At 39.0% G+C, this 27,658-nt stretch overlaps 1 protein-coding gene across 2 annotated transcripts in view; it reads right to left on the reverse strand.

Moving 5' to 3' along the window:
* Window positions 1-27,658, reverse strand: part of TNKS (tankyrase) — a 129,092-nt gene that overhangs the window by 53,896 nt on the left and 47,538 nt on the right. For both annotated transcript variants that reach the window (XM_058837379.1, XM_058837380.1), the window contains exons 4-5: window positions 9,306-9,342; window positions 8,369-8,444 (exon numbers count right to left, since the gene is read on the reverse strand). In XM_058837379.1, the coding sequence (XP_058693362.1) occupies window positions 8,369-8,444; window positions 9,306-9,342 (113 nt within the window). The remainder of the gene's footprint in view (window positions 1-8,368; window positions 8,445-9,305; window positions 9,343-27,658) is intronic.

The raw sequence follows: 27,658 nt of genomic DNA on the forward strand, positions 1-27,658 counted from the left end.
GCATATTTTGGGGAACTACATACAGGCCTGTAATCTTGATGTCTGTACAAGCAAAAATACAATTTAACATCTAGAATTATTGAACACCTACATAAATATAATCTGTTTGGGAAGAGTCAAATACTGTTAAAAGAAGTTCCATGTTTAAAACTTGGGTTTTCTGAAGCAGTCAACAAGCACATGCATAAGGGTAAGCCAAGTGACACAGGTTACAGTGGGGGTACTCAATGTTTTTTTTAACTAAATCCTCACCGATGGTTTATTAGGAAGATGATGTTAGGTCCTTAGGTGGTTACAAACTGCATGGAGAGATGGGAAACAGTACACAACTAAATGGCAGATGTCTCAACAGAGGGAGGCCACAAAGCGCACATAACACCACACCCAAAAGCAAAAAGCAACACGAAAGCAGATCAGTTTGCTTCTCAGTACTTCTTATGCTCACATGCAGGGGTTTTGAGAGGAAAGCAACACCAAGTATGGAAATATCACCTACAGTATACACTACAGTCAACCATATAGAGAAGTCAAATGGACTCAGTTCCTGGTTTGAGCTGCTGCATTTCAAAACATAATCTCAGCAAGCTCTGTGAAGGAAAGGGCTCCACTCTTGAGATCACAGGAGAAGAAATATTATCAGTATTCGGCTTCTGCATGCTCTGTGAGTTGTTAGAGCCAAAACCAGAACACAGCTTTTAGTTAATGTGCATAAAATATTACATGGCAGCTCTGCCCAAATCTGCCAGTTTGACTTGTTTTCTCCTGACAAGAGATGGATAATAGCCTAATGCAGGAAGTCATCTCCTGTGTGAAGCTAATCATCAAGGGGAAAACAGTTCAGGTATAAAAACCCCCCATGCCTCCAACACATTTGAGGCTTCCTAAAGAGCACATTAATTAACATCTAACAAATGAGATTTCCTGAATTTTAGAGAACAATACAACGAGATTTGTATTGAGTAAACAATTTCTTTCTAGTCCTTTAGTGCACAATTTCTATTTCTGGACGTGACAGAGTACACTTCAAATAATAGTTGAAGGTATACTCACTTAAATATTTTAGTGAAAATATTAAAATCTCATAACAGAAACTTAGAGGCAAGTAGATCAGTCTTACATTTTATTCTAAAGGTATCATCTTTGGATATAAAAGGCTTTAAGTGACAGCAGGGATAGAAATTAAGCCAAGTCATCTATACCATACAAAGTCTGCAGAGGGGTTACCCATTTTGACCATGCTTGGCAGATGAAGGAAGATAGGATCACAGAATCAGACAGTGCATAACTTGTCACTTTTTCTAACATGCATGAAGCCTGGGAACTATTTTTTTATAACTAATAAAATGGTGTTTTAAGGCAAAACACAGTTGTGACCATTTTTGAATGTTTGTACGTATATGGCAATCGGTACTTCTGCCCAAGGCACAACACAAACCTTATGACATTTGCCTTGTAATCTTCTTGTAACATTGGAAATGCCACTTTTTTCTTTTTCCTTTTTTTTTACAGTATGCCATTAACTAAATCCAGAAAAGACCTTCAAATTTGCATGTAGGATTTGATTTAGATATTTGATTCAAATATCTGACCTGGTCTAGTGAAAGGTGTCCCTGCCCATGGCAGGGAGGCTGGAACTAGGTGATCTTTAAGGTTCCATCCAAGCCAGGACATTCTGTGATTCTATTTATCAATCTACCAGCTCACACTCCTAGATATAACCTTGATACACACCTGTTTCATGAAACATGTACAAGATCAGTGCCAACAAATACTGCAGTGTCTAGAAGCCATCAGCCAGAGCCAGCTTTACACTAGCCAACACCAGCTAACAGCCTGCATGGTTATCACTTATTTTGATCACTGCAGTTCCACACTGCTGTAATCACACATCAGGAAACTTCTGGTAAATCTTTGCAGGACCACAAATGTAGAACCTGCACATTCCCCACCCACAAATTGAGTCTATAGCACTTCATCAAAACCAGACTGACATTTATGTATGCTAGTAAGCAGCAAGTGAGCAGATTTATCAAGGGCTTGTCTATCCAGTTATTCTGAAATAACTGTTTTGGATTTGTGGAGCTGTCTTTTTTCTGAAACAAAATGACATTTCATTAAACAATTTTTAATATTTTAATTTTATTAGATTAATGAAGGAGAAGGCACTCATTCTGAACCAAGAATAATACACAGTTAACTGTTTTTCTGCATGATTCCATTGCTCCTCTCCTTTGCACTAGTTATTTTTTGCTGTAGATAAGCCTTAAGAATAGAGACTGTATTTATAAGCCACACAACATATACCACCAGAAGAGTTCTTAAGACTTTGAGAAAGGTGAAATGCAAATTGTGAAACTAGGTAAGGTATTACATGTGACAAAAAACTCCAAACGTGTGAAGTCCACACTGACATTCAGATATACCCTTGGGCCTGTCAAGGCCTTACACTGGCTATCTGTTCACAAGTCTTTTGCTCAAATAAACAGCTTTTGTCTGTAGAAAAGCAGATTTTCCCAGTACTCAAACAACTTTTTTTTATTGTATGTGAAATAGTTTACTCCAAATATATTCCACACCCATCTGAATATAATCTCTATGATGTAGATTCACAGAACAAACAGACCTATGGATTTATGTGGTATTACTTTTGATTTTTATTCCACAGCACAAGAAAATGCACACAATTGTGAAGGATTACAGTTTCACTAGCACACGTGCTCACATCTTGCAGTACGTGGCATTTTTCTTCAACCCCCAGCTCCTACGGCCAAGAATATTATAAGGGAATTTACACCTCTTCCCAAGTCTGTAGGCTTAGCAACTGAAAAGGGAAAGCTTGTGAAAATGTGGATTGATTGTTCCATACAGACTCAGAAATTGGAATGTAGACCAATTTTCTTTCCAATTGCAGGATTTTTCCTGAAAAGGGCTGCAAACAACCAGAGTTCTGGAACAGGGGTAGGCAAATTCACTTACCAGCAGCAAATCGGAGACTCCCGGGTAAGGAGAGACATAAACTCACCTGATCTTGTTAGAATTTAATTTCTCTTTCCCAGCCCTTTCATTACAGTCTGATCTCTCAAATAAAGAGAAAGAAGCAGAGGAAGCGAGAGAAAGAATCTGCAATTTCATCCAACAGAGTGCTACTCGGTATCAGGGATGTCCTATAGTAAAAGCTGAGGGGCACTTTGTTCTCAAGATCTTTTGCAGTGGTTACCTCAGACCAAGGATACTGCTACTCAGCACTGCATTGCAGACTTTCTCAGACTTGGATTTCTTACATCTGAGCCCTGTGCCAATGAACCGGAATGATGCCATGCACGAGAAAAACCAACATCCCTATGGCAGGAAAGAACAGGCTGAAGCAACAGCTTCAGTCAAACCCAAGAGGCAAGTATGTCTCCTATGACTCACAAAGTGTAATGAAAAGGCCTCTTACTGGTGTTTTGGATCCAAGGCTGTCTACAGCTGGTTTGGAAAGGTATAACAACAAAGGCACTGCAGAAGCAAAATACCAAAGACAGGTAACTCAGAGCTCTTAAGGACTGAAAACTGGGAATAAACAAAGGAAGAGACACTACAAGTCAGAAGACAACAGTGCAAATAAGTGAGGTAGGACCACATGCACGATAAAAACGGCATTTTAATTAATTGTCTGTGTTTTTTTCCCCATCGGGATCATTACATTATCCACAGTACTGGCTGGTCTCAAGCAAGGAAAAACTGAGGTGCGTTGTTAATAGCATCCCTGATTCACCTGTTGCAGAAATAACATTTCTAGCTTCCAAGAAAGGAAGCAGGGAGGGAAGGTGTGGGACAGAAAACAAATGTAGCTGTGGAGGAATTGCATTCTGTGCTGCCTTCTGGTAGCAATTCCTGCCTCAAATTGAAACCTGAGACCACACTGTCATACGTAATGCCACTGTGTTCTCTGTTTTTCATATGGTTGATACCAAATGTAAATGCAAAACACCGCTGCAACAGAAACTTTTCTTCAAAGTACAAAGCGAGCATCTTATTTTTCAGATAATTACTTTTCTATGCTCCTAAGAGCTCAAATTATTAGGTATTTGCTCTACTTCAAGAGATGCACCTTGAGAAGACCACCAAACTGCTTTTTGGGTAACTCCTAACCACAGGAGTTGGATTTCCTTGCATAGGGTTTTACTCAACCAACACCTGAGTATTTCAGTGCCTGCATCATCTGAGTGTGTTTAATGCAGTACAGGAGCAGGATATTATGTACAACGAAAAATCCAACTTCAAAACAAAAATTCAACCTCCTATTGCTAATAGCTACCATGTCAGCTAGATGCAGATCACTTTGGAAAGCCATGATTAGTCATGTGGGAACAGTCTTGTAGGAAAGAGTTCCTATCTGAATTGCTGAAACCAATGTTTTCTTATCAGCTCAGATATTTCTGCATTTTTAAAATGGAGGCAACATCAATTTCTTCCTTAAACAGCTTTCAAGTGTTCACAGCAGCTTTCTGAAGGAAATGAGTGGACTAACAGCTTCTACTCAATCTGCAGCCATTATATGTATGATTTTAAACCTGTCTCTTGCCACTGATTTAGGTAAGCAGTGACTGTAGTAACAAGTCAGAAATCCAGATCCCACGACAAAGTAATACAGCTTTAATTTCCAGCAGTGGAGAGGAACCTGCTGATTTAAAATAGTCAACAACATTTTTTGAAAATTCACTCATAGCAAAGTCTTGAAAAAGACAACCCCAGGGGAAAATATTTGAGGGAAAATAACAGGGGCTCTAAAGCCCACATACCTTTACATAGAAAGACACATGAATAGATGCCTTGGCTTCTTAACAGTGTGAAATTCAGTACCACCTGCTAACACCAACACCATAGGCTTGTCTTCTAGAAGTCATTACTTCTATAGATAAGGCAAAGACCAAGAAGACCTGCAGAACACACAGGCAGGATGCAGGGAAATTTCAGGCCCACAGCAATACGCAGGTGCTGTGCATTGTGTCTAAGTTATGTTCTGACACAGCAAATACTTCATGAAGCAATGTGAACAGAAGTGATGCAACATGTAAATGTTGCCTTACACACAACACCACATCCTAACAAATTGTGCAAATTTTCAGTCTTTTGTTAAAAAAAAAAAAATCAAAGCAAGACTAATTGCCATGAAAAATTCCTATTATATTTCAGCTCAAGCATTGCTTTCTAAAAAGTAAACAAATAAGATAGTTTTTAAAAAACAGGTCTTGTGAAATTTACCCTTGTGTAATACTCATTTGCTTACACAGTACCATATAGCTCTGCACTATACAGTTCATTATTTGTGCCCTCATATACATTCAACAGGCACATAAGCCAGTACTTGCACAATCATTACCTAGCCCAATGAAATCACAGTTTCTGAGATACTATTGCTGATTTTCTTTGGTCACCAAAACCCAAAAGGACTATCATGATCCTTGGTGTGCTGGAATGCTTTAGATGATGTATAAAATTGCTCTTTGTTTTGCATACTCCTTCATACTTCCCTCCAGAAGATAATGGCAAGAGTAGTCACACAGAATATACTCCCTCTTCAGACAACAGCTCAAAAGCTTCAGTAATGTGAACATTTCTACAATGACCACAGCCTACCTAAACTGCGACTTTGGAGGCGAAGAAGGAAGTTCGGTTTTCATTCCTATTTGTCTGGATCTCTATCCTAAATAATGGAGATGGAGCAATGGTTATCAGCACCAGATGTAACTGTTTTAGAATCATGGAATCCTGTCCAGTAGGAATCAGACTCTGGCTGTCAGTATTTTACAAAAAGGCTACAAGCAGCACCCATGATGCAATGAATCTTTTTTATTTCCAACCTTAGCTGGTTTCAAAACAGCAAGATACTGTCCGAGTTTTCCACCCGTTCTACCCATTCTATAAAGCACAACTTCACATGTGGTGTTTGAGAAATCCAGAACCCCAGATGTTAGTATGCATGGGACACAGAAAAATCCCCAGGGGAAAAAAAGGTAAGCTGCATACAGTTGCATCCCAAAGTATGGGAAAAAAAAAAATACCATCTCCTAATAAAGAAAATATAATTACACATTTAGTACTGGAACTCAGTTTCTTCACCCACACAGCTAAGTGCTCCCTTATCACTAAACTAGAGCTGGACATCTCAGAAAATCAAGGAACGCAAAGATTGAAGAAAGAGTTTGTAGGTACAGCTGTACTGCAGAGTAAGCGTGATGCTGAGAATCTCAGGCCAATCCGCAGAGTCTGCATTCCTGGTCCTGAGAGCTGCATTAAAACTGTGGCCTTACACTGTCCTAAGTTTGTGAGGGTTGAATGCTCAGAAGATCTGCAAAAAATGATTACTAAAAGCATCAAGCAATGCAAAAAACTACTTCCAAAATGGACAAATTCTCAGCTAGTGTAAATCTGTAGGTAAACCACAGATCAACTAGAGGCAGCTACACCAGTGGAGACTTCCATTTTCACTTAATTTGCAGCACAGCTTAAAATTATCAAACCCCAAGTGATCTTGCATTAGTACAGGACCTGAAAGCTTCACATTACAAATTAAATACTTAACAGTTATACAGCATGCTTACTACAAACCATTAGTAAACCTTCCACAGCCTGTACATATGTTGTGTGTGTGGTAGAAAAAAAATATCTGGTAGACATAATTTTTAAAAAGCTAATTAATATCAACGGCAAGGAATCTTAAAAGGAGTTTCAAAAACCAGAGCACTTACCAACAACCAACCAACCAAACGTGTTTTTAAAGTGTTCACACACAGTAGCTTTAACTGCAATATGCTTTCCAAGCTTTGGACATAAATTTTATAACTAATTCAGAGGCTGCAATAATACATAAATACTTTCTGCTATCTCAGTATGAATTTTAAAATCTTTATATTATTTTTATTATTATTATTATTTTTACTTTGAAGTGATAAATGTTAAAAAAAAAAACATCTGCAAGGGCTTATTCGTTGCCCTGCTGACAGAAATCATAACTCTGCATTTGGCCTTAGACCAACAGTGATGGGGGCTCAATTATCCAGTAACGCACTGCTGTACACCATCCCGTTTAATTACAACACAGGACGCTATTAATACCTAAATATACTTTAACTTTTTAAAAGCAAAGTTTTAAAAAAAGTAAAGGAAATTCAAGAAAATAGGGCAATGTGTTTAATCTTAAAATGTGGGGAGAGTTTCATCAGTTCCAACACTGCTAAATTATATAAATTTAATTGTTCAACTGCCTGTCCTCAGTTCATAAAATCAATTGCTTTCAAAACCTGGAAGATGCATCAACTTTCAATCAGTGATAAATGTAAATAAGCAAAAAACTGGCTGGGTTTTCCATCACGTAATATGTATGGTAGACATTATGACTGAGAAACATTTTAAAATGTGTATAAAAAGTAGGAATTTTTGTACAATAGAGCTATATTTTTTATATTCAGTAACAACATACCTTTTAATCAAAAGTACGTGTAAACTGGCCTATCTTTACTGATTTCAGTGGAACTGGGCTGTTCCACAACAGGTCCAGGATGGGCAGCGGTATATAGGTTTATACTGTGCTCCAACACACTCCATCAAAAATTTAAAAAAAACCAGAAAACACTCCCATGCTTTTCTCTCCAAAAATGAGATGTACTGTTACAGGTGAAAGACTTTACCAGATGCATATTAAAAACATTCTGGTACACAGTTAAAAAATACCAAGCAAACCAACTAAGAAATCAAACATAAAAAAAAAAATCCCAGCATTAGTAAATCAACAGTCTAGACAGACTATCATCTCGAAGTCTAAAACATCAAAAATCATAGGATCTACTTCTCACTCCGTATGTTCTTCCCTCCTCCAGTTTCAGCCTAATTCTTAATTTAACTCATTCAAACATCTCTGCCAGTAAAAGTCAAAACAATAATGTCAAATTTAAGAAAATGCAGAAGGTGTTAAACATAGCAATACAGTGCCAGTCTACGTGGCAGTGTATTAGAAGCTAAGCTGAATACCAAGCACCTCACCCAGACAGTGTTTAAATACAAGTAATAACTTTTTTCCCTTAGTTATTTTATCCATCTGCAACAGTGCATTTTGTTTTCCTTACAAAAGGTCTTGAAGTTTCTTTTACATTTCGACCAGGGTTCAGCATTTAAAAGACACACACAAAATCCACGTCTGCCGACTTTATCTGTCACAACTGCCAGTGTCAAGTATAATAGCATTTAATTTCATGGTGAAAAGGCATCACAGGTTAACCCCCCCCCCCCCCCCCATACATTCTTTTGGTTTATACATCTATGCTTACCAGTATGCATAAATTGGCCTTTCTTAAATAATTAAAATATAAAGCAGGTATTAGCTTACCTTACGCCCATCACTTGCATGGCAGTTCACATTTAGAGGAGTCAATAAAGCCATCAGCTTTTCTTCATTACCACTCCTGTAAATGAGGAGAAGATTATGGAAAGGGTGGAAAAAGGGCAGAGCTCTTTGATATCCATCTCCTTAGCAAGTATTTTGCAAAGTATAGTATACTGAAATTTGTACTGTGGCAGGGAGAATGCTGGATGGTTAAAGAATCTTCTGAACATTTCGAAACCAATGGTAAATACAGAAAAGAATACTACGTTTGCAGTTAAATGTGTTGCAAAAGATCATACAAAAACACCTTAATTTCTCTCCTTAACCTCGTATTTCCTTTTTCTAATTTTACAGATCCTCTGAAAGCCATTTGTCGAAATAAATGCTCTGAATTTAACATATTTTCATAGCATATGGCCCATGACATTAGAAACAACTATATACTAATACCCAGAAATTTTTTTAGAAGGGTTAACGGTCTATATAAAATGGTCTTGTGCAGTCAGAAGGAAGGATGAAAAGCACCTTTGCAATATACAATTGAACTTTACACCTTTTGTATAGGCTTCCTTATCCTCTGTTCTGATAAAATCTATTTTCAAAATACATCCTACGGTAGCAGTAAAAACACAGAGAAAATAAAGATTCCAATACTTAAATTGCCCCTAAAAAGAACAGTCACAAAACAATAAAGAGGATTTAAGCAGCTTAAAGCAAAAACTCAATATTAACCTTATAACCACCATACTGGGGGATTTCAATTACATAAACAGGCTTTTACATTTGTACCAGACTAAAGTCTGAAGAGATTTATGCTAATTAAGTGGTTTGCTTGCAGCATTTCATGGAAAGGGAATGACAAAACAGTACTATTTTAAAAACCCCTTTTCCTCGCCTGCTTCCACCCCCAAATATGTTTTATATTCTAAGCAGCACTCACCTAGCAGCTTCCAGGAGTTCGTCCTTCTTGTATTCACCTAAATGATTGCAAAATATCATGCTGTTAGCATTTGGCAGAAGACAGATTAAGAAATGCAGTAGGAAGCAAATACAGAATTAAAACAGAGAAGAGGAGAAAAAAGCCCACACCCCGCTGGGTGATGGAGCTGTGACGTTAGCCAGCTTGTGGAGGCAGCATCACCAGTACCTTGGAGACGGGCAGCAAATTGACGCATCTTCTTGTCCAATCCTCAGATGGAAAGGCTTTCTTCGGACAACCAATGACTGCGAAATCTTGTGTCCAGAAACACAGTCCCGCTGATAACAGCATGTCAGCTGAAGACAATGTCCCCACCCCCTGCCCTATTCAGTATGTCACATTATACTTGGGAAGCATAATAAATTCCAAGACAAAGCAAGGCAGTGCGGCTTTTGAAAAGGTACAAATTACTGATCTCCAAGGCTCTCACCTGCCTATTTGAATGGTAATATTACACTTCACAAAGTTCTTTAGAAAAGCAGGGATTATTAAAAAAAAAAATCCAGGTATTATATCATCAGCCACTTCCCAACAAAACACACGTTTGAAATAAAAAGCACAGACAAAAGAGGATGAACTCTGCAACAGATTTTGTTACGAGACTCTGAGATTAGAGATAACCACAAGTAATGTTAAAGCAACAATTACATCTGAAGTCCTGAGTTAAAATAGACAACTCACAAGGGTTGCTGCAGCACAGGATTAAAATTGCATGTTTTTAAAAGAGCATGGAACAAGATAACCTATGGAAGTAAGACAGTATTCTACAAAGCTGAATCATGATGACATTGTACAATACAAATGGAATGGAATTTCAATTCAGAAATTGGAAAAATAGCTTTTTAGCAGCTTTGTGCAGTCACAGAACAGAGTGTATCCTAGACCCAAAAGGTAGAGGGTTTGAAAAACATACTGTATACCATCTGCCAGAGAATTAAAGCCTCTAACCACAATGCTGTAAGAAAAATAGGAAAAAGAAGCAGTCATGAAAGAAGGAAAAAAACCCTTTTGTTCTGCCTCCTATGTGTAATTGTAATAAGCCTCCAGTGAAACTCTCATTACAGGTAAGGAAAAACACTGGACCAAGGAAAATGCCAGATTGGACGGTAGGTAAGATGGAAGGTTCATCTGAAAACATCCCTTAAAGAACAGCTGTAACGTGAAGGAGGAGGGTTGGAGTCCCCATCCATCACACAGAGTTTGGTCCTCCCCTCACCACGGCTCCTCCAGCTAACAGCAGAGGTTGACAGGAACCACAAACAACAAAATCAGCCCTCTCCTTAAGGAATCCCCTTTATTTCAGCATCCTGCCTTCACACAAGAGAAATAAGGAGGGTGAGTACACACAGCCATGCACTTCCTGACCATTTCCTTGGATGTAGACTGGGAATTTTCAAAAGCAATATCTACATCTCATCATACTGGTGATTTTTCACAGGTGTATTTAATTGCTTTCTGAATTATATTCATCTTTGGGAATACACAATAACCTGCAGCAAGGAGTTCCATCATGGCATGATGGGTCTCCTAACAGAGCTGTTCTGTCTTGCTGAACCCCAGCAATGGAGCAGACAAGTTCAAAGCAAAGGTGAAAGTGTTTTTTTCAAATACAGGCCAGGAAGGTTAATCTAGCTTTTGAAAGAATGTACGTCTATGTTAAGGAAAGCTTCATCATGAGACAAATCAAATGACACAGAAATATGACTGCCTTTGACTTGCTACCACTCTCCAGCTTCATCAGAAGGGGGGCACATCCACCACAGGCAACAGCCTTTTCTAAGCCATGGTACATGTTCCTCTTTTTTTATTTTAATGAAGATAAAATGCTGGGCACAGTTGTGAATGTTTCAAATCAATGGTAAGTGAAAAGCTCTGGCCAGCATGTGAGGAAAAAAAAATGACTCTTTATTACTGCTGCATTGTTTGTGCAACAATCTCAAACAGCTGGATTTCCTGCAGTAGAGTTATTGGCCTGTATTATATCAACACTTTAGAGACCTAACCAGATTAAAATACCCCTTTGCACATTCTGGTTTGGCAATGCATCTAGTAGTCCTAACCAGGCTTTTGAACGTACTAGCCTAGAGAAGTGTAATAACATTTTTCCTTCATCCCCACTAAGTTGGTATTTTATCACACAAAAGCTGTTTCCTCTAACACTTTGATTAGCAGAAGCATTACTATCCAATTAAAAAGGAAAGCTGTGGCTCTTGATTGAGAAATGTCCCCCTAAATGTCTAATTAGATCAGTTAGTTTTACTATCCAGTACTTTTTTAAAAAAGGTATTTACAGACAGGGCTGGAATTCATACATGCAATTCTTGAAATTCATCATGGCTCTCCCACACTGATGGGGATTTGGAAAATATTATCTTGTAATTGGCTAACTTTTGTACTCTTAAAGAGCCACTGTGTTTTGCAAATCAAAACCTAAATTCGTATCAGCACTTACAGCGCACCACCAGGTTTGCCAAAAATATTTTAAAAAAAGGTCAAGTGAGCTCCACAGGCTCTGTGGGATGAAGAGGAACCCCTTGGCCACTCGAGCAGCCAGCTGGTGGGATACCACAGAGCAGAGAGGGGTCTGGCTGATGGCATTTGGGAGAAGCGGGTGGCGCTGGCCGCAGGACCGACTACTGCTGGCACAGGCTGTGCTCCCACCAGAGGGCTCTGCCAACACAGCTAACGCCGCTTGGCTACGCAGCTTATCAAAGGCCATCCTGCAGCAATTGGCCACAGCTACCTAATAAAATATTCATTTGCAAGCACTTGAAAACAAACCATGCATGCATGGGCAGAGATGAATTTCAAGTTCTAGGAAGAAGTACAGGAATACAGACCATCAACCTCACATAATACTTCTGTTCAAAGAATATCAAACTGACTTTAACTCAGCTAACATCTCTTAAAGAGCTCCCTTGGGCAGATTAGAATTTACAGTTTTGTGAAAGGGCATCTGCAGGGTATCAGGTAGCTCAGAGACAGCTGGACAGGGAATTTCTTAAGGCAAAGACAAGGTGTGAAATGGGGAGCAGAGAACAGCATAGCAAAGCGGTGTCCCTGTTCCTATCTCATCAGACAAAAGCTGGTAGGTAAGCAGAAACCACTCCATAGCATTCACTGCATCTGATCAAGTTCATTGTCTACAGCTTGCTCAGCATTCTTTAAATAAAGTTCTCTACTTGATCCCAGCTCCAGATCACTGCTGCTCCATTTATACTGGAACTAGGAAGTCACCACAGTTAACCACAGATAATCAGTGTCTCAGATCACAGCCAGCGTCAGGCAACTAACTAGCTCTATTTCTGTTCCTCTCCCAGGAAAAAACCAGTTGCCTCCAAGACTCCTGATCAGCTGCCGCTACAATGCCACTGCTGTCTGGCCCTAGCTGCATTCTGCAGTAGCTGATTAACAGCAAATGCTTATTAACTATCAGGTATCAGTGGCTGCTTGCACCTGGCAGTTGAACAGATCAGTATCTGGAAGCTGGGAAAAAATAACATAATGAACCTATCTTTACAGACAACCCTGCTTCACTCTCTCCTAAAAGTCTTGGAATTTCAACTGAATACTGAAAGCTGAAAAACCTATCTGAATGCATGGCATAAATTAGCAGCTGCTTTTTCAGTGCATCTACAGTCAAATCCAAGGTGAATTCCTTTCCTATCCCTCCATATACATCAGCTAATACAGAGACCAGCCAGACCTAAAATGTCAAGCTGGACAAAGCAGGTGTTGATTTACCCTATCACATCAGCTTTCCACGGCAAAGACAATTTCCTAAAAAATAACGCCACACAAATTAAATCAATCCATTATTATGCAATGGCAACATATAATAGGAACAAAATGGATTAACATTTTCTCAACCAAACTGAAAAACTAAAGAGGTTTTTCCATATGAAATAGTACATCACATGGAATCACAATTATAAATTTAGATCTCCAGAATACTTAAAAACAGTGAAAATTCTTATGCTAGCCAATGGTACCCTGTTTTTGTCATGTGATGAAAGAAAATGAGCCTGATGAATGTGCAACCATGGCCATAGGCTGGGGAGGGAAAATTCATGAGTATCACAGAATCACAGAACATTTGAGATTGGAGTGACCTCTTGAGGTCTCTCATCCAACCCTCCTACTCAAGCAGGGTCACCTTAGAGCACCCTACTCAGGACTGTGTCCAGGTGGCTTTTACATTTCTCCAAGGATGGAGACTCCACCAGCTCTCTGGTCCTGTGCCTGTGCCTGTGTCTGGTCCCACTGAGCTCAACACCTTAAGTTTCATGGTAATCTCAGGTAAAATCTCCTCAGGATCTCCTGTTGTCTTGTGGCAGCTCCAGTCTAGCAGCATTGGAAGTCAGGGGTGAAATCTGGCTCCAATAGAAAAGACGGCAGCTCTACATTTGACTTTTGACCATGTGCAGACCTAACACTTGTTATTGGTTGCCTGCCCTGAAAACCTGAACTTCCATTCTTCAAAATGTATATACATCCCACAAGAAGATTGACAAGCTCTTTGTGAACAGTCCAGCAGGTTGTTTTCTTTTGTTTCGAACAAGTATTCATGATTACCCAGCATCACAGAGGACACAGGCTCTCTACCAGGGTAGTAGAGACAGCAGGTACCAAAATCTCCTGTTTTCCCTCATGTGGAAATGTTTCTGGTGCCTTTCCAGCCATATACTCTGATAGCACAGGGATGCATGGGGCTGTTGGGAAAACAGAGTCCTGATGAATCTGGGAGGGTTGAGAACTTGTTTTGCCATCAGATTTGTTACTTCATCCAGCTCGCTCCATGGCCAGGGACCCAAACAGGTCCCTGAGAATGAAGACCTTGAACAAGGGTGGTGCCGTGACAAGAGGGAGGGGAATGGAAACTCTACATTTGGATTGCCATTGCTACAAAGAAAACAGTCCAGAGTTCAGCAAAGAAATAAACTCCATAGAAGTGGATTAAAATACAGCCTTTCTCTAACACTACACTCCAGGACTGCACAAACCTATGAGTGATCAGTGAAACACACCCAAATACACCATATCCTTTTTAATCCTCTGAGGTCTTCAGAGTAATATTTAAGTATTTAAACAAATATTCAAAATATAATCAGAGCACAAGGCTTTTTGTGTTTCTGACAGACTACTAGGGTTACTGGGAGGGGATGAGTTTTTTGAGTTTGGGAGTTTAAATTTTAATTTTTTTTAGCAAACTTCTATTTTAATTTCAACATGACTGCTTTTGGAAGGGTCCAATCATACCATTAAAATACTCATCAATTCCTTCTTCCCCGTTTAACTTTTCTTATATGTAAACCAGCAGGTAAAACTGAAATATGGAGTTAAATCAGAGCAAGAAGGTTTTTAACCATCCAAATAGCACGAGGTTGTGGGACTAACTGGCCGAAAACAGTCAACGAAAAAACAAAGATATGTTGAAATAATATTTTTTTGGAAAAGGCATTTATAACTAAGCACTCTGAGAAACACATGAGAATAAAGAGGAGCAAAAAATAAAAAATTTTATTTAACAAGTTTTATTAATAATTATATTATACTTCACTTCCCACTTGTTTAGGGTTAATTTCCTTATGCCTCTTGCACTTCTCCACTCAGCAGTCTCTCACAAGTAAATGGGCTGATTTTATAAGCTGTCTAATAGGCTCAAACAGGAGCACAGCAAGATTCTAATTTTAAGCTCTTGTCACGGATGAAAAACACCAAAGCAACACTAGCACATGCAAATGACAGAAAAACAACTCAGAAGATAATGCCTTCAAGAACAAGCTCCAGCAAGGAGCAATGTTACCAAGGAGGAAAGGTTTGGTGCCTTAACTCTGCCTCCTCTAGGAGATGAGTCAGGCACTGTGCATGTGGACTCAAATGAAACACCTGTAACTGAAATTTAAAAATTGAAAATGGCTCAGCTAATAGTGAAGTCTTTCAGGGATATGTTTTAAGAGGGGGTGTGAAAGTTAAAGAAATAAGCAAACATAATTTGGTTTTGGCCACAGCTCTACCAAACCACTGAGCTAGCAGCATCCTACCTGGAGCATCTTTCAGTTAAGTGGACAGAGCTCAAATGCAGAGCATTCCTGATTTACTGCTCTAGAGGAAAAAGTCGCTTCTACAGCCTGGCAGAAAGCACTACATAAAAAAATCTGCAGCTTTATATAGTGCAGATTGGCAGAACCTCTGCCAGGGTCTTAACTGATAGAAGAGGTCCTTGTCTATTAAGTCATCAGTTCAAAGGACATCTATTACATAAGCATATACAATACACTGCAGTTACCAAATGCTGTCTTCATATTGAGGCATAAATTACACACATTGCACATTAGGGATTTGGTCACTAAGAAAGATTAGGGGGTGTATCAAAATGGGTCTTCAGTGCATGTGCAGTTAGAGCACCAGTAAATTCACATCTGACACACAATTCTGTTTCTCAGAACACATTTTTTCAGTGGTGCTGATCTATCTCTTAAAACAATGCTGCCAGATTTCCTGTATTGTAGCAGAATGATGAAAAAAGTCCCTTTGTCAGAGGATTTCAAGTGTCTTAACTCTTAAAACATCAGATACAAAGATGAAGCCAAACCCGAAAAACCCCTACAACCACCCATTATGTGGTAATCCATAAAAAACAATTTTACTTTCAACAATGCTACCACATGCTACAATATAATTTCTTCTGAAATAATAAATCTGACAAACATTCTGGAATCTGTTCTCCTTAGTGGATCTGTACAAGCAGTTTCAGTGCATGTTACTCATATAAACACCACACACACATCCGTTTTTTATTCTTAGTGTGAAAAAATTAGTATTTTCACTACAACTGTACTATTTTAGAATGCTATACTTATCTTGAAGATGCCACCACTCTCATCTGTCATGTTTTCAGACTGAGATTGAAAAAGTTAAAAAGATTGTCGAATATCATGTCAAGTGACTGGGAAGAAAACCCAAACCCACAGCAATTCAAAACACACTAGTGTGATGGAAAAATTGAAGGGGTTGAGGCTCATGTTTTCACCAAAGTTCAATACTCATGAAATCTTTTGTGAAATTACAAATGAAAAAGAAATCTCACAGGGATTTTCCAGAGCCTTCCCCATTACCCACGATGCCTACAGCAAAAGCAACATTCCCATGGCTCTGCATTTCTTATATTAATTCCTGCTATCAGCAAAAACAATCATCCACTGTAATTCACACTACTTTGGCCATGCTCAATATTAATAACTAATAAACTGTTCCATTTTTCAGTCACAATTACTTCCTCATTTCTGTAACGTGCCTGCATATGCATTTTCTCTCCAGGATTTCTACAAAAACTTTCCAGAAGAAGACAAAAGACTAAGAAACTCTCTTTGTCAAAGACTTGAGAACAGGAGAGGTGGACAGCCAAGCTGCTCTCACATTACTACATCCTTTTCAGTCCTTGCTTCATATCCCTACCCTCTCTTTCCACACAATATCCACAAACAAGTAAATCACTCAATTCCCCAGAATATTCTCTAAAGAGAAACCATAGAAATACCTATTATAACTGACATAAAGCATGGAAAAAAAACTAGTCAGAAAAATATAAAATGTAACCCTCAGGAATGCCATACTATATAAAGGCAAGCTCAAAAATTATGCTTCATCATCTCATCTTTCTCTGAAAAGAACTCCAGAGTAAATATAGCCAGACTAAATTCTGCAGTCTGTCCAATTTTCCCATTGTAGATAAAACATGCTATCAAGCTGGGGACAGTGCGTCTGAAAACCCATAGCTGGATTTAAAACTGAAACATTTATTTTAAACAAAAAAATCTATATTCTCTTAGCTACAGCAAAAATGACAGATTTTGTACTAACAAATTGTTCAAATTTAAATAAGTGGGGATTTTTAATGTTTTCTAAAACATGAACAGGAGATGTAAAATGTACATATGTGCTAAAGTATTTTTTTTTACTGAACAGTACAATCCTTTCTCTGTATGTCTGAAGCTGCCCTGTGTATCTAAACTTACCCTACAAGAAAGAAAACACAGGCTGCCACCTCATAAAAAATGCACGTGTGTTGCCATGCTTGCCCTGCAGCACACATCCTGGAAGGAACTCAAATCCAGTTAAATCACTCCTCTAGCTCCTAGACAAAAATACAAAACATTTCCTTTGCCTGCTGGGCCCCAGACAAGTGAGCAGAAGGGAGGAATTCCTTTATAACTGGAGGAAATGGGGCAAACCTGTCAAACACACAGCAATGAAAGAGACAACATATATTTATGCAACACTTAAAGCAAAGTACAGCAAGTAAGTCCTTAACAGAAGAATAACGAACCAGAGGTTATAGATTTTGTTATAATGAACCATTTTGTCACGCCAAACACAAAACTAATCTGTCAACAGCTCAGTTTAAACATCTTGAAAAAACATGAATTTCTGCGCCACAGAAAGATGGCAACAAAATAACTCCGCAAAAGTAACCAATTTGCGTTCCTGCTGGGGCCAAACTTTCCCTCCTGATGGATTTTTAATTGCTGTCTGAGAGCCAAAAGACAGCTGGAAAATAAGGGAAAAATTGGTACATATCAGGGGAAGAAAGGAGACAAATGCCCTGATTGGAAACAGGATATATGGATTGATATGAAAGACTTGGTGCTGGTATCCCAGAGTAAAGAGCAGCTGCTTAATTTGGAACATTCTTCCCTTCCCTTATCATCCCCATCAGATTTTATTATATAGATATTATTTAATTAAATACAATGGTTCCATTTGTTTTGTCTCATTTCTTAAAGTTATCTTTTAACACCTTTTCTGAAGATGTTTGCAGTAGCAGTGCTCAGTCACAGTAACTCAACTCAAGCTTCTCCTGATCTGAGCCATGGTAGGGTCTCTGGATATTCGCTCAGGCAAAGAGCAGCTCTGTGCCCTAATGCGACTAAGGGCACATTCTAAGACAAAAGAAAGCTGCAATTTACAGAAAATGATTGAAATCTAAATATGCAAACTGCTATCCTCACTAAAAAGTAACTATTAAAACACCGGCTCGGGAAAAAAACGCATTTTCTATTTTCACTCAGGTACTTTCTGCTATTCCTGTTGGAATAACATACCACAAGATGGAAATACAGCAATAACAGTATCTACTGCCAGTGTCCTGGAGGTGTGAGAAGGGTTACATTATTTACAATGAAAGAATAATTAAATACTACACACAACTCAAGTTCCGTAAATGGTTCCTGTCCCTTATATCAACTCCATTGTTTTAAATGCTTTACTGGTTAAATGCGTAACAAAACAAACTATTTCAGTTTGAAGGGACCTACAGTGATCTTGTAGTTGAAAATATCTGACCACTTCAGGGCTGACCAAAAGCTAAAGCCTGTGGTTAAGAGCATTGTCCAAATGGCTCTTATGCAGTGATAGGCTTGGGGCCCTGACCACGTCCTGTAGGAGCCTCTTCCAGTCTCAGTGAAGAAATGCTAACACGTGTCTAAACCCCTCCCCTTGGCACACCTGAAACCATTCCTATGCTTCCTGTTATTGGATCCCAGGGAGAAGAGCTCAACACCTCCTTGTGCACTTCCCCTCCTGAGGAAACTTAAGAGAGCAGTAAGGGCACCCCTCAGCCCCCTTTTCTTCAAACTATACAAACCCAAATTCCTTAGCTGCTCCCCTCAGAGGTAACAAGATTACACATATGATTCCTTCAAAATAGTGATTTATTGCCCTAAATGACAATATAGCTCATTATAAAGACTGGAAATGAAATAGCACCACAAGAAAAAAGAAGTCTGAGAGAAGGAAAGATATACTAACTTTTTAATTAAAGAGCTTTAATTTACCAGACTGCTGTTATTGTAAGGAGAGCGTTCCTTCTTCAACTTTCATTCATGCCCAGCAAGTTTCATCGGATGCAGTACAGGGCTGCCTGTTCAAGACCTACCCTATAGAAGGTGACTATGGACACCAGTCATCCATCCTGCCCAAATGGAAACTGTTGATACACCATGCACACTTTATTGCTACTGGAAAACTAAGTACAAGAACTCTGATGTCACAGGTATATCCATAAATAAAGCATCTTCCACAACAGGTGCTCCCTCTGTTGCCAGACAGAAAGGAAATACATAAACTGCTTGTATCCTCAGCATGACAACCCTGCAGGTTTCTGTGTAAACCTACAGTAAAAGACAGTTTTACTGTGTTCTGCATGAAGTAGGAAAAAATAATGCTTTCTCACTCACTTTCAGAAATCTCACTAGATTTAACGACTCTGCTTACGTCAAATAATTCAAAATATAATTGGCCAGGAAGTATTCCTACATTCCCCATTCATCACAACCATTAATGATCTTAAAAACACTAAAGAAAATATGTTTAAGTGATCCTTTTATTAGGTAATGTGATTACCAACAGTTCCTAAACAAATCTATTTTTCTAATGGCTTTATTTCAAAGTTATTCCAAGATACAGCTCACTGTTATCTTTCGTAAAAGTTGTATTTAAAATCTCCATTTAACCTAAAAGGAAAGACCATGCAAGAGTTAACACAGGTTCTCTCTCCTGTGCCCTAGGTGTGTTAGTTCAGCATGAGCCAACTCCTCCCAGAGAGTACATACCATCAAGGAGAAACCATACTGTACCTTCCCCAACACCAGTTTAGCATTCCTGCTTATCCCTTTCTATAAAAGCCCAGTTACTGATGCAGGAAATGGTGAGATTATTACTGACAGAACTTGCTTCCCGATCCTGACTCTCCTTTTTACCATCCTCTGAGCATCCCTCAGCACAGCAAAGACAGGTTATAAGAGAACTGGGTCTGTCTTCAGAGAGCAGCACAACGAAAACTGCAGGGAGGAGGAACAAACGCCCAGAGAAAGGACAGTTCTTGCTGGATCACACTGTGCCATTAAAACAGTTCTAACCATAACATCCTTTACTGAAATCAAAATGGTTTTGGATTTAGATAAAGGACACAAGGAAAGGAACAGACAAGGAAATATTCAAAGAGAGGAAGTAGAAAAACTTTCTGGATTCTCTTTTTCCATTCAACAGTCACACCAGCAGCCCTGACCCTTGGCAGTGGGCTCTCTAGGAGTCCAACAGAGTAAGATGTCAGTCTACCTCTGGTTTTTGTAGACAGTTTTTGTAGTTACCATTTTAGTCCAAATATAAGGTTATGCTTAGATATGGAAGCCCACATAATTCTTGAGCATACAGATGGTGAGAACATTTCCTTCAGTGGTGTCCTTCAGCAAGTCAAACCACACTTGGAAGTATGATACTTTCATATTTTGGGCAGTGGGATTCCTAGCCAGCAGCTAAGGAGTGTCTCAGCCAACATTCACTTTCCTCTTTTCCTTCCCCTTTTTCTAACCTTCTCCAAGATGCTACTCCCAGCCTTAGCAAAGACAGAATATCCTATGTAGAAATTATGGCCACATATGATAAGAAGCCACAATGCATGTAAGTCATAAATTATTTTCCTTCTGATCTGCTAGCTGTTCAGGAGAAAAACACTTACCTACCATTTTGCAGCAGTGCAGGCAGACAAAAGTAGGCAGATTCTGGAGATGGAGCTACATTTCCCCTGCCAGTGAGCAAGAACAGGTTTCCCTGCATAGCTCAACATGATTTCAACAGAAGAGAGATCCAGGAGAGGAAGATTTACAGGACAGTTAGACCAACAATTTCTAGAACAGAGTTCTCATCTTGCTCCTTGAGGATAATGTACCATTTGAAAAGGCATCACTTAAAATAGTTATCTTTTAGATTCGTGGGGAAGATCAGCAATGAAAACACAGAAATGTTATTCTCTCCATTCTTAGACAAGTATATTTAATCTTATACTTACACACAATGCTGGTTTGGATTTTTGTTCTTTCCATCCCTCTAATTTTATAATCAATTCTTTTTTCTTGTGCATATAGGAAAGCAATTGTCTTTCTCTAATGGAAAGGCTGCTCACAAAAGACTTTCAGCTATGACTGCTATAAAGTAAATAGAATCTGCACACCTCCTTTCAAAGAAAAGGTTTTGTCTGTTCTCCCAGATAGAATAAATCCCTCACTTCCAGGGCAATAGATGACAAGAGTCTAACCAGCAGAGCCATACATGAAACAGTATATTACCAAGAAAATAATGTCTCTTCACACGTGTCTGCCTCGCCCACATTTTAACAAGAACTTGCTTAACAAGAACAAAAAACTAAGTTTGTTTACAACTGCAAAATGAACACCCAGGTTTTTGGATGGTTCTGCAAACTGGCAGCAGTCAGCATCAGCCTATCTGTTCAATTTCAGCACAAAATTGCCTTTAACATGCAAGATTTACCTTGCAGGCAAAGGTAGCTGAAAGGTAGTTTCCCTGCATACATTCCTACAGTAGGCCTGGCCAGAGCAGGAAGTCTGTCCTGAAGAGGGTTAGTTCAGACTGACCACACACTGAAGTGAGCTCTTGACTGCCCAGTTTACCAGTGGATGTAAGTCAAGATGCCAGTGCAGCCTACACCCTGCCTCACACCTGAGCAGGGCACTGAGAGCCCAGCACTCCAGGGAAACCCACAGCAGGAAATGAGGCAGAAGGAGAACACACACCAACCTGTCTTGTGACGTTGGGCAAGTCAATGACTGCAGAAGTGTATTTAGCTACAGAAGTCATGGTGCTTAATCCTCTAAGTAGAGTCTATTAGAGTAGTAATTATTAATATAATGAAGTAGCAAGAGTAATATGATCATCCAAAATTACTTATAAAAGTATTATGAAAGGCTGAATTTTATTAATCAAAAAATAAATTCTTAGTTCTCAGCTAATCAGAGGGAAGATTCTCAGGGCTCTACCTTCCTTTTCCACTGTTTGTAGGAGCAGAGCTCATAAAGGCAAGGTGCATATTTTATTGAGTCCAGCTCCCTATATGGATCTATTCAAAAGCTTTTTAGAAATTAATAGCCCAATTTCCCTGGATATGATGATATCATAAGTTTGGTTTTCAATACTTACTCCCTCTCCCATGTTACCTTCCTGAAAGTAAGAGTAGGCAGTAGACTGCATACAGAAAATGAAGGGGTTCTGTACAGACTCAGTCATTTGTCATGAGAAGCTGATACTTTAGGGCAGACAATGATGTGAGGATCTGAGAGGTATTCAAAGGTACTGATATGCATTATAGGAGTTTTAATTTTTAGACAGAGACAAGCTCCTCTAGCAATTCTATTAGGCTTATTCCTGAGAACACCTGGCACCCTTGTCAGTCACTTGTATCACCTGGGTTGGCCATGTCAGACACATACACACATAGCAAGACGTAATGGCTTTGTTGAAGGTGGCAGTCAGACCAAAGTTGCCATGAGTTTGCTACTTGAGTAAGGACAGAGCTGTGTGCCTGCCCAGATTGAAAGAACAAACTGAATTCTGAATTTATGCCAAAATGTTCTTGCCATTATACAAAATAAACATCATACAGACAAGTACAACCTTGTATTCCTAAAAGGCAAGCAAAAACAAATTTACAGAGCACAGAAGGATACGGGCCATGATGTTCTATGGCCAATAAACAATCAAATTAAACTATGAACTCAAAATGCTATGGAAACAGCCGAAAACACGAAACACAAGTAAATGCCTTCAAAAGAGTAAAGTACTTACTTTTTAGGTGACCAAAGGAAAATACAGGACTAGAGAAAGGAAACGTACAAAGTCTGTACCCTACAGAATAGGCAGCTATTTAAAATATGCTCTGAAATGACAACATTTCAAAATAAATGTTTGAAAACATTAGTGTCAGTCCTCTTATCTCAATGCAGTGTGCAGTGCAATACTGCACAGAGTGAAGCTTCTATTCAAAGAATAGATACTTGAGAACATTATCTGTGAATAACAGCCTCCTGGAGATATCTTTGAGAACTTTTCTGTGTTTGTAAACTATTTTAAAGTCCTTATATACTGAGACATTTATATAACCAGTCCCATTCCCTCCATTCTCCAAAAAGCCTCAAATCACTGCTTGTACTCTTTGCAGAGTAAAATTCTGTGCCTGTATTTTCCCAATCCCTGAAAAATTGTGATGTTCTCTCTGAAACAAATCATTTTGCTCTTCTGCCAAAAAGGAAGCCATCAACCACCAGTCAGTTTTTCAGCTTCCCCTGGCTCATTCACTGCCTCTAGACTGGTACCTCACCATCTTCATTTTGCTCTTTGAAGATGGTTTACCTGTGAAGTTCTACAGACATTTCATTGCTGCAGACAACTAGCTGCAATCTATGGATAGAAAAGACATACTCCTTCATAAAGAAATAATGTGGTTTTAATGTTTTACTCATTCTTGCCTTGAATGCTACCTGAACACAGAACATCCTTCTTCTCTGCTTGGCAGCACTAGCTTTCTTCACAGCAGCTTTGCCTCGGTTTTTAATCAGGATGGCAATAAACAACATGAAGAGAAAAGAAAAACAGTACTACGAAGAAAAGGAAACTGAACAATGTCACAGAAGTAAAAGAAAGTTGAACATGAACCTGCCTATCTGTGCACCCCACAAGAACACTGAAGAAAACAGTACATCATTTTTACTGAAGACCTGGCAAGAAAGTGCCATAAATTCATCACAACAGGTGACACTGCTAGTTCAGTGCCTCCTTTTAAGGGGGGGAGAACAACTCAAGCACCTGCAGATCCTCATGCTTGACCCCAAGGGCAAGTACACAGGTCAAAAATAATTCTCAAGGAAAGATGACAGATGCAGTATGTGACAGCATCAGAAAGGTAAATTACCCCAAACAAATCTTTAATGCCATTGTTAAAAGGAAAACACAGGATGCCTTACCCATGCAGGTAACTGGGGAATTATTAGTTCAGATGGGGATTAATATAGGTATTCTAAGAACAAGAAATACCCTGAACAGCAGATAAATCATGTTATCCTTGGAGAAAAAGAAAAAAGCAAACCACTAAGCTCAAAAGTAGGGGGCAGACTACTCTGTGGTTCAAATTACTTATTCCCAGTAACTTCAATTCAGTGCCAGTTCATGCAGTGCTCTGGCAAGGCTGATCACTGCAACAGTCACAGCAATATCAAGGCTGCCATTAAACCGAATTAAAACAGCAAGGTAAAAAAAAAAAAAGTGAATGCAGTCAAATCCATGAAGTTGTGATGTGACAAAGGAGAGACAGATACTCCAGAGCCATCAACAACCACACTGTCTGTGCCTATGGAAGGAACTAGGCCAGGCCAGACAATGTTAGCAAATTCTGCTCCAGGGATATACACCTACAACATTACTTCATCCATTTTTTTCTTTTTTTCAAACATGCAGAAGGCCACAAAGCCTTCTGTACATCACAATTCTTTACTAGTCCTCCCATCTTTGCGTATTTATACTGAAGTTCCATCATCTTTTTGCTTTCTGGAATAAAATAATTTTCCTCCGTTCTGGCAATGCAGAAGAATCATCAAGGTCAGTTTTGCAATCCCTTAGGCCACCAAAGTAGCAACAAGATGATTTTAAGCAAATTAAAAATCAATTCACTCTGCATTTACTTGAATCCTTTACCTTCAGTCTTTCAAGCTAAACTCAGCTCTTTTCCTTTTCATCTGAACTTTTCAAATTTTATTTTTATTTTTCCACTACTGAGAAGCTTAGATAAAAAAATTGCTATTCCAGGTCCCCAAACTAACATAGCTAGAACACTCTAAAGTATATTTAACTTTAAGCATGGGTGTGAGCAACCCTACTGACCTTGATATTCTCATGTCTAATGCACTTTGTTGAACTGCAGCTAAAGACAAGCTATCATGTTTCTTTACCACAAAAAAAGAGGTGCCTTACTCTCCAGCTTAAGCACATAATCAATTGCTCTGTCTGGTGCCATTATCACAGCCAGCCTTTCTTCCTCGAATGTTTTACGCATGCATTGTATAGTGGTGGAGCAGCACAATAACAATAAGAGTTATCAGTCTATCTAAAGCACTCAGTAGTCTATAGGGACAATAAGCAACTCTGAGTACTAAATTATGAAAATTTGGACTCTTCCTGCATTTGCATTGAGTACCAAATCATCTTCTCTTCTGACAAGCTAGGAAAAGCACTTCTTTCAACTTCTACCTGAAACAGACTCAATTCATTCAGACAGTTTCATTTCAAACCTCTGTAACCTCTCCTTGATTGCCAAGCAGGGGGAGGTACACTTCAACCCTTTGAAGACCACAAGAGGAAGAGGAAAAAAAGGGAAAAAAATAAGGACTTGTTTTAGACATGACTTTCTCAAAGTATATAGGTACTTAGAAACATAGAAAGAAGCTGTTCTAGAGATCATGACAGTCAGGGAAAAGAAACAAAACAGGAAAAAGACAGAGCTGGTCCTGGACAACAGAAAGAAGAGTTACAGAAAGGAACTATTCTAATATCAAGAGAGACTTTTTATTAAGAATCCTCCAGGTGAATTAAGGTATATATATATTTCCTCTGTGTGTAGCACACCTCACTGGATACCATGAGCATACATATAAACAGAAGAAATATTAAAAGTAGGGATTTTGCATTCAAATCCATTCCAAACATTTAAGACACCCTTGACTGTAGTCATAAAACACTGACCACTGAAATACTTGTTACAGATACAGTTCTTCCAACTACCTTCACCAGTAGTAAGGCCCCACTCAAGGCAGTCTTTCTCTCACGAGACTGTACTGAGAAGCAGGGCTTTTAAAACATATTCACATGACAGCTACAATACATGCAAACAAGATGGTAAGGTGAACATATTCAGGACCTGGTGACATTCCTCAAAGTCTTCACCCCTCAAAACAAGAGCAAGATTCATTGCACTCCATTTGCTTAACAAACACCTACAAAGACTGAAGGAATAAGAGCAACAGCAACATTGCAACCTGCAGCATACAGCTATGCATATGCAATACACAAAGGCCAGCAAACTCATACTGATGCCATTCTTCAGTTTGTTAAAAAAGCTTTGGCTGCTTCAGTAACAAAGAATAGCATTAAATACACAGCACAGCCGGATCAAATGAATTAGGGACAATAAAACTGGCATTAACAGAATGCAAAGCAAAGTGACTGAATAAACCTAATCCTCTAAGAAGTAAGTATCTTTGGCCACACACAGAAACACGTCCCGTTACTTCTGCCAAAAGCAACGCCAATCCACACAATTAATGTAAAAGTCTATCTTAGTTCAATGACCTAGAAGAGTTTAACCAGAGGGCTGTAACAAGACAGGCTGACAAAGGTGCCTCTGATACTTCTGAATTCTGGTGTATCTACATAAGCATTTTACTCTACATCTGGAGAGGGCTTTCAAAGTAATCATAATCCTGACTTAGTGCAGTTTTGTGCATATGCCATAGCAGTCCTGGAGGGCACCACACAGATGCTTCAGGAAGTTTCCAAAAGAATGCACTGTAGATCCATACTTAGTAACTGCTAGTGTGTGCCAAGTCCACAGGACTGAACCAGACCAGAGTTACCCTACACTGAAAAAAACCTCAAACAAAACCCAAAAAATCTTATATTTAATGAGTTGTTGATAGGAGAGATAGCAAAGACCTCTAAGGCTTTGTATTTCCAAAGCAGGGAACTGAACTTGACTGTTGTTATGCCCAGCATCATCCAATCTCAGTATTTTAAAACCTAACTTGAAAAAAACGCAAAGGAGGAAAGAGAAAGAAGATAAAGGGTGAAGGAACATGAATCAGGGAAAAAGTAAAACTATTTCCAGGCATATAAATATGAGAAAAATTAACATGTCTTCACAATGACAGAGCTGACATTTTAAATTTTCATGCAAAGCAGCAACAAAAGACAGAACTTTTCCGTATTTTATATAATCTCACCCTGTAACAGAAACTGGAAGTAGAGAAATAAGCACTTTATTAGGAGAGGAGGCTAAAACTAGACTTCATCAGTATATAGAGAGGGATGGTATTGCCTTCTTAAGGCCAGCTCTTCTGACACATTCAAGAAGGCCAACAGCCGAATATGCTAAGAGACTGTTTAAAGTTGTCTCCCAGTACTGAGAAACTTAACCTTTATCCCACAGTCTCCCATAGTATACTTCCACTCAGCATGTCAGGGTGACAAGTCTGGCAACATTTAGCTGCCTTTCCCTGCCCATCCTAATACAGCTCACTAAGCTTCCTGGAGCAAGGATTGGGAAGAACCTGATGCTTCTAAATGCTGAAATCAGCATTTGTGAACAAAATGCCTGGGACAAAACCAGAAGCCTTAACATTTTAATAAGCCTTTGTCCATACCATATTTATAAAGCCTGGCTACTTAAAAAAAGAGGTAATGCTTCCCACCATAGC

The sequence above is a fragment of the Poecile atricapillus genome, chromosome 4, assembly GCF_030490865.1.
Source record: "Poecile atricapillus isolate bPoeAtr1 chromosome 4, bPoeAtr1.hap1, whole genome shotgun sequence".
NCBI lineage: Eukaryota > Metazoa > Chordata > Aves > Passeriformes > Paridae > Poecile > Poecile atricapillus.